At 42.2% G+C, this 6,467-nt stretch overlaps 1 protein-coding gene across 5 annotated transcripts in view; it reads right to left on the bottom strand.

Annotated features, from left to right (window-relative positions):
* Positions 1–417: 417 nt before the first annotated feature.
* The window catches only part of SRD5A2 (steroid-5-alpha-reductase, alpha polypeptide 2 (3-oxo-5 alpha-steroid delta 4-dehydrogenase alpha 2)), a 49,643-nt gene continuing 43,593 nt past the window's right edge, over positions 418–6,467 (bottom strand). Inside the window, exons 5-6 of one of the 5 annotated variants that reach the window (XM_010829805.1) lie at positions 3,053–3,196; positions 418–2,735 (exon numbers count right to left, since the gene is read on the bottom strand). In XM_010829805.1, the coding sequence (XP_010828107.1) occupies positions 2,599–2,735; positions 3,053–3,196 (281 nt within the window). In that variant the 3' untranslated portion in view covers positions 418–2,598. The remainder of the gene's footprint in view (positions 2,736–3,052; positions 3,197–6,467) is intronic. The other 4 variants (XM_010829807.1, XR_824317.1, XM_010829808.1 and 1 more) reach the window with 4 other exon arrangements.

Genomic DNA, 6,467 nt, shown 5'->3' on the forward strand with positions numbered 1-6,467 from the left:
GAAAGTGAAAAGTGAAAGTGCAGTCGCTCAGTCGTGTCCGACTCTTAGCGACCCCATGGACTGCAGCCCACCAGGCTCCTCTGTCCATGGGACTCTCCAGGCAAGAGTACTGGAGTGGGGTGCCATTAATATTGTAATAAATTCAATAAAGACTTTAAAAATGGTCCACATCAAAAGAAAATCTAAAAACAAAATTATATGAAGTTTATTCTACCCTATATTTAAATTAAGAAATCATGATAAATTGTAATTATAAGAGTTCCTTAAATTTCAAACATGTGAGTTAGACCTAAGTATAATAAGAGTTGTCCTAAATAAAATTCTAAAGAACACCCTCTAGTGGCAAGAACATGAAACTGCAGTTTTGTCCTGAGATTTGCACACACTGAGCAAATAATAGTTATCATTTATTGAGCATTTATTACAAATCAAGGGCTGGTCTGGGTATTATATATAGTAATAAGATAAAGGATCTCATAAAGGCAGTTTTAAGTGTCACAGAGAGAACCGGAAGTCATTTCACAGAGGCCAACCTACACCTTAAGGTTGATTTCACCGAGTGTGGTTTCCCTACTCCTCTGTGTATTCCTGAACACTTGGAGGGGCATCCAGCCTTAGTACATTCTCCTGCACCTTTATTGCACCTGCTTGGAGTTCTAAGCTGTGGTTGACAAGCTCTATAAGTCATATTTCTCTTTTATTTTCAGCTCAGGACCCTGAATTTCATATTGGCAAAATAGAGAAGGAAAAAAAGGAAACAACACTCAGGGGGAAAAAAAACCCCCACAGAATAAAAGGGAACAAACACAGCTCAACACTTAATGAAAATATTTATAAGTTTGGGGGTCTTTTAATTTTAAAAATTACTTATCCATAATTCAAGAGTCATTTAAACAGCAAAACGTGTATATACATGATTATAACATGTATTTTTCAGTCATATACATCTTCAGATCTTTTGAGTGTATTTTGTCTAGTGAATTTCTGCACTTAGCACTACATCTGATGAAACTGGTGCTGACTTCTCAAAGAGATTTGCTAAAGATTACCAATTCTGGACACAAACCTAGACCTACAGAGACAAATATCATCATGCATTCTGATTAGGAGGGTTCAGTCCCTTCCTTAGAGAGCCCAAAGTTTCAGCAGCCACTTGAAGGTGACCCCTTCCACTGAGGTTGCAAATTCTTATGTCTACCAGCTGACCAGTCCCAGTTCTTGGCAGGCTCCATAGGCCCAGATTCTCCAATGTTCTAAAAGAAACTGGAAAATGAAGAAACCTCCTAATTTTTAAATTTTCAAGACTTTTAATGTAAAAAGAAAAAGAAAACCAAACTATGTGTAAAACACTGTTGGGGCCAAACAAAGCAGGTTGTCTGCCTAGAGGTGTCCCTCTGGTTGTGAATTCCAGCCTCGTCTCCCAGGACTTCTAAGGACTGAAGTTCAAGGCACCTCTTGGGGATTCCTTCTTGAATAGATCCTGGGGACTGTGGTGCAGAAACTCCAGAAGGGAAGAGATGCTGGGTGCTTCTGAGATGCTTCACCATCACTGTACACGTCTGGTCAGGGGAAACAGCGTGCACTCTAATTCGGTACTTTCCATTGTCTGACACTCATTATTTGGCTATTTCCACCAGTTTCCAGGGCTTCTCTGGTGGCTCAGATAAAGAATCTGCCTGCAATGCAGGAGACCTGGGTTCAGTTCCTGGGTTGGGAAGATGCCCTGGAGAAGGGTATGGCAACCCACTCCAGTATTCTTGCCTGAAGAATCTCCATGGACAGAGTCTGGAGGGCTGTAGTTCATGGGGTCACAAAGAGACACGACTGAGCAACTAAGCACATACACACACCAGTTTCCAAAAACATGAGAGTTTGCAGTCTATATGTAAAATACTTTCTCTCTCCCTCTGTGGTCAACCAGAGTCATCTCTTCTTCTTTGCGGTCATTAAAACCTGACCTTTGATAAAATCCACACCAGTTATCTGTTAGCCTATGTATGATATTTCTAATGGGAACTGTGAAATCTTCAGGAAGACAGAGGCACTAAGACAACACACAAATTTGAAATGGGGTCAATGTATTATTGCATTTTCAGCAGAATGAAGAGAGGGCTCCTCTGCTCAAAGTCTACTTAATCATTTCACATCTTTCATAGTTAACTAAGGAAAAGGGAGAGGTGAGTAGGTTTTCATTTGGGAGGAGAATTGCTCTGGGTCTGTGCAGCTTCAGAATTTAAATTGCTGCTAATTTGTATAGGAGTCAAATGTGTACCTTTAATAAATTCTATAAGCAATGCCCTCAACTCAAAGCTTTCTCGACTGCAGAAAGTCTTAACACTGATATAGAGTAGGTATAAAGCCACATGTACTTGGGTCAGTCAAAGAAAAAAACACATAGGAAAGTTTGTACTTTCTAGGAGGAAGAGCTAAGAAGCAGATATCTCTGCATTGAAAGGTGGGGCCTTATTCTTCAACAGGAGAGCAGCACAGAGACCCCCAGGGGGTTGGGAGGAGACACTAGGGGGCCCATGCAGACTCCTCAGGCCAGCTGCCAGGACACCATGCTACTATTACACATACACAGTAGGACTTTAAAAGTTACAGGTTCAGCAGCTTGATGATTTTCAACAGGATCGTGGGAGCTTTGTTCCCTTGTTCTTTGGTTTCTTTAAAAGATGAATGGAATGAGGGCTCTTCGAGACTTGGGGTAGTCATCAAACATCTTGAGGTAGAATCTAAAAGACAAGAGAGGAATGATTATAAATACAATCAAGCAGCGGTCACTGGTTGAGGTTTGATCTGTTTGAAGTCCCTGTTACAAATCAGCCTGCAATTATTCGGGGCCTGACTTTTCCAGGTGGCCATCTGTCTATTTTCTTCCTCCCTCCAGCATCCTATCTCTTGCAAATGTTGAAGCTTCTCATGTTGGGAAATAAAAAACAATAGCCAGAGACCAGCAGTAGTGGCTGTACCACATGATGAGCGTACCTGATGCCACTGAGTTATATATTTAATATGGTTAAAATGGGAAATTTTGTTATGTATATTTTACCCAGTAAAGAATATATAACAGCCAGAAATAAGTACTCGATGGATTCAACTGAGGCATACAGGAACCAGAGGTCACAAAGAGCATGGTCAAGGTTAACTGTAGAGAACTGGTCAGGTTTCCAGGTAAAATATCCCTTCAAAAGGCCTGGGGGAATGCCAAAAGAAAAAAGAAATGTTACTTTGTATTGTCTATTGAATTGTGTGTCCCCTAAAACATAGGCTGAAGTTCTAACTTCCAGTACCTGAGAAGGTGACCTTATTTTGAAAATAGGGTCATTGCAGATATAATTTGTTAAGATAAGGTCGTACTGGAGCAGGGTGGGCCCTTAATCCAATATGACTGGTGTTCTCACGAGAAGGGGAGAAGACACACAGAGACAGACACACGGTGGGGGAAAGCCTTGTGAAGACAGAGGCAGGGATGATGGGGATGCAGCTACAAGCCACAAACACCAAGGAATGCCGGCCACTGCCAGAAGCTAGGAAGAGACAAGGAAGGATTCTTCCCTTGAGCCTTCAGAGAGAGTGTAGTCCTCCCACACCTTGATTTCCGACTTCTGCCTCCAGAACTGCGAGAGAATACATTTCTGTTCTTTAAGCCACTCAGTTAGTTCCTCTTTGGGCAGTCAAGGGAGACTAATACATCTTGTAAAAACGGCTTTCTCTTTAAGTGACCAGGCTGCTCTCTTAACTAGTTGAAGCTGGTAGCTCTTAAGCTATAATTAAACTGATACACTCTGTTCAAGTATCATAGTTTGAAATGGCAGACAGTGTTGATATGTCACAGGAGGTGGCTGGTTTTCCATGCAGTGATGTGGGGTCTGCTGAGCTGCCTTTCACAAACCCCAATTAGCCTTATAAAAATGACGCCCTCCAGCCTTCCCTCTGAAGCAGTCAACACAGCAGGACAGGGCTTCAGTTTGGATTTTGTTGTTGCACTAGCTAGAACCCTCTGGCAGAACTGTGGCCTCCCCTGACCAGGCCCAGCACAGTCCATACTCATCAGTCTTCTACTGACTGCTGCCCTGTCCTTACAGGATGGGCAACAGGCCTACCTGAATGGGGCAGAATTATTTCACTGACCCCCTTCCAGGCTGGGGACCCCACTGGTGCCCTTCTCTACCAAGCCCAGGAGGGGGTAGAAATAAGTCATGAGGAGAGTTGCTGTTTCATTCATTTCTAGACGGTCTCTGCATAAATCCCATTCCAAGGAAAAGAACCCATTCTTAGTTAAGCCTTCAAGACTATGAAATTGATCATTAGCTGGACTAAAATGCCTATACAGGAGCCTAAGTGTTTCCTTCAGGATCCTGATTCCAAGCCTGTTCTCCCTTTGGGCATCCTCCCCACTCCCCACCCCACTATGTGTCCAGGAACAACAGGCTTTCTCTTTCCTCTAGCCCCATTTCAGAAAAGGGATCTGAAACTTGTCTTTAAAGCCTGATAGCAATTTAGTGTGTATTCCTTTCACTTTCAGTGATACTTAACTTTTTTTCCCCACCCTATTGCAGGTGCATGGATTCGGAGGGAGGTGGAAGCTGGTAAAGCTTTAGGCTAGACCAGTAGGTGAATGCTAAGTCTCTTCAGTCATGTCCAATTCTTTGTGACCCTATGAACTATAGCCTGCCAGGCTCCTCTGTCCACTGTTTCCTGCAGTTCCCAGAATTCCCCAGCAGAGTGTAGTCCTCCAGCAGCTGACACAGTCCTGAAAGTGTCCCACACAGGTATCACACTGAATGGATGACCCTATCTTCCCAGGAGAAATAAACACAGAAAGAATGAAGAGAAAGAGCTAAAGCAAAAACACCACCCAGTTGTGGATGTGACTGGTGATGGAAGTAAAGTCCGATGCTGTAAAGAACAATATTGCATAGGAACCTGGAATGTTAGGTCCATGAATCAAGGTAAATTGGAAGTGGTCAAACAGGAGATGGCAAGAGTGAACATTGACAGTTTAGGAATCAGTGAACTAAAATGGACTGGAATGGGTGAATTTAATTCAGATGACCATTATATCTACTACTGTGAGCAAGTATTCCTTAGAAGAAATGGAGTAGCCATCATAGACAACAAAAGAGCCCGAAATGCAGTTCTTGGGTACAGTCTCAAAAACGACAGAATGATCTCTGTTAATTTCCAAGGCAAACCATTCAATACCACAGTAATCCAAGTCTATGCTCCAACAAGCAATGCTGAAGAAGTTGAAGTTGAACGGTTCTATGAAGACCTAAAAGACCTTCTAGAACTAACACCCCAAAAAAGATGTCCTTTTCATTATAGGGGACTGGAATGCAAAAGTAGGAAGTCAAAAAATACCTGGAGTAATAGGCAAATTTGGCCTTGGATTATGGAATGAAGCAGGGCAAAGGCTAACAGAGTTTTGCAACTGAATGCACTGGTCATAGCAAACCCTCGTTCCAACAGCACAAGAGAAAACTCTACATGTGAACATCACCAGATGGTCAACACCGAAATCAGATTGATTATATTCTTTTCAGCCAAAGATGGAGAAGCTCTATACAGTCAGCAAAAACAAGACCCGGAGCTCACTGTGGCTCAGATCATGAACTCCTTACTGAAAAATTCAGACTTAAATTGAAGAAAGTAGGGAAAACGACTAGACCATTCAGGAATGACCTCAGTCAAATTCCTTATGATTATACAGTAGACGTGACAAATAGATTCAAGGGATTAGATCTGATAGAGTGCCTGAAGAACTATGGGTGGAGGTTTGTGACATTGTACAAAAGGCAGGGATCAACACCATCCCCAAGAAAAAGAAATGCAAAAAGGCAAAATGGTTGTCTGAGGAGGGCTTACAAATAGCTGAGAAAAGAAAAGAAACTAAAGGCAAAGGAGAAAAGGAAAGATATACCCATCTGAATGCAGAGTTCCAAAGAATAGCAAGGAGAGATTAAAAAAAGCCTTCCTCGGTGATCAGAGGAAAACATCAGAAGGGGAATGACCAAAGATCTCTTCAAGAAAATTAGAGATACCAAGGGGACATTTCTTGCAAAGATGGGCACAATAAAGGACGGAAATTGTATGGACCTAACAGAAGCAGAAGATATTAAGAAGAGGTGGCAAGAATACACAGAAGAACTATACAAAAAAGATCTTCATGACCCAGATAACCACGATGGTATGATCACTCACCTAGAGCCAAACATCCTGGAATGTGAAGTCAAGTGGGCCTTAGGAAGCATCACTACGAACAAAGCTAGTGGACGTGATGGAATTCCAATTGAGCTCTTTCAAATCCTGAAAGATGATACTGTGAAAGTGTTGTACTCAACATGCCAGCAAATTTGGAAAACTCAGCAATGGCCACAGGACTGGAAAAGGTCAGTTTTCATTCCAATCCCAAAGAAAGGCAATGTCAAAGAATGCTCAAACTACCACACAATTGCACTCAT

The sequence above is a fragment of the Bison bison genome, unplaced genomic scaffold (genome assembly GCF_000754665.1).
Source record: "Bison bison bison isolate TAMUID 2011002044 unplaced genomic scaffold, Bison_UMD1.0 scf7180017864508, whole genome shotgun sequence".
Taxonomy (NCBI): domain Eukaryota; kingdom Metazoa; phylum Chordata; class Mammalia; order Artiodactyla; family Bovidae; genus Bison; species Bison bison.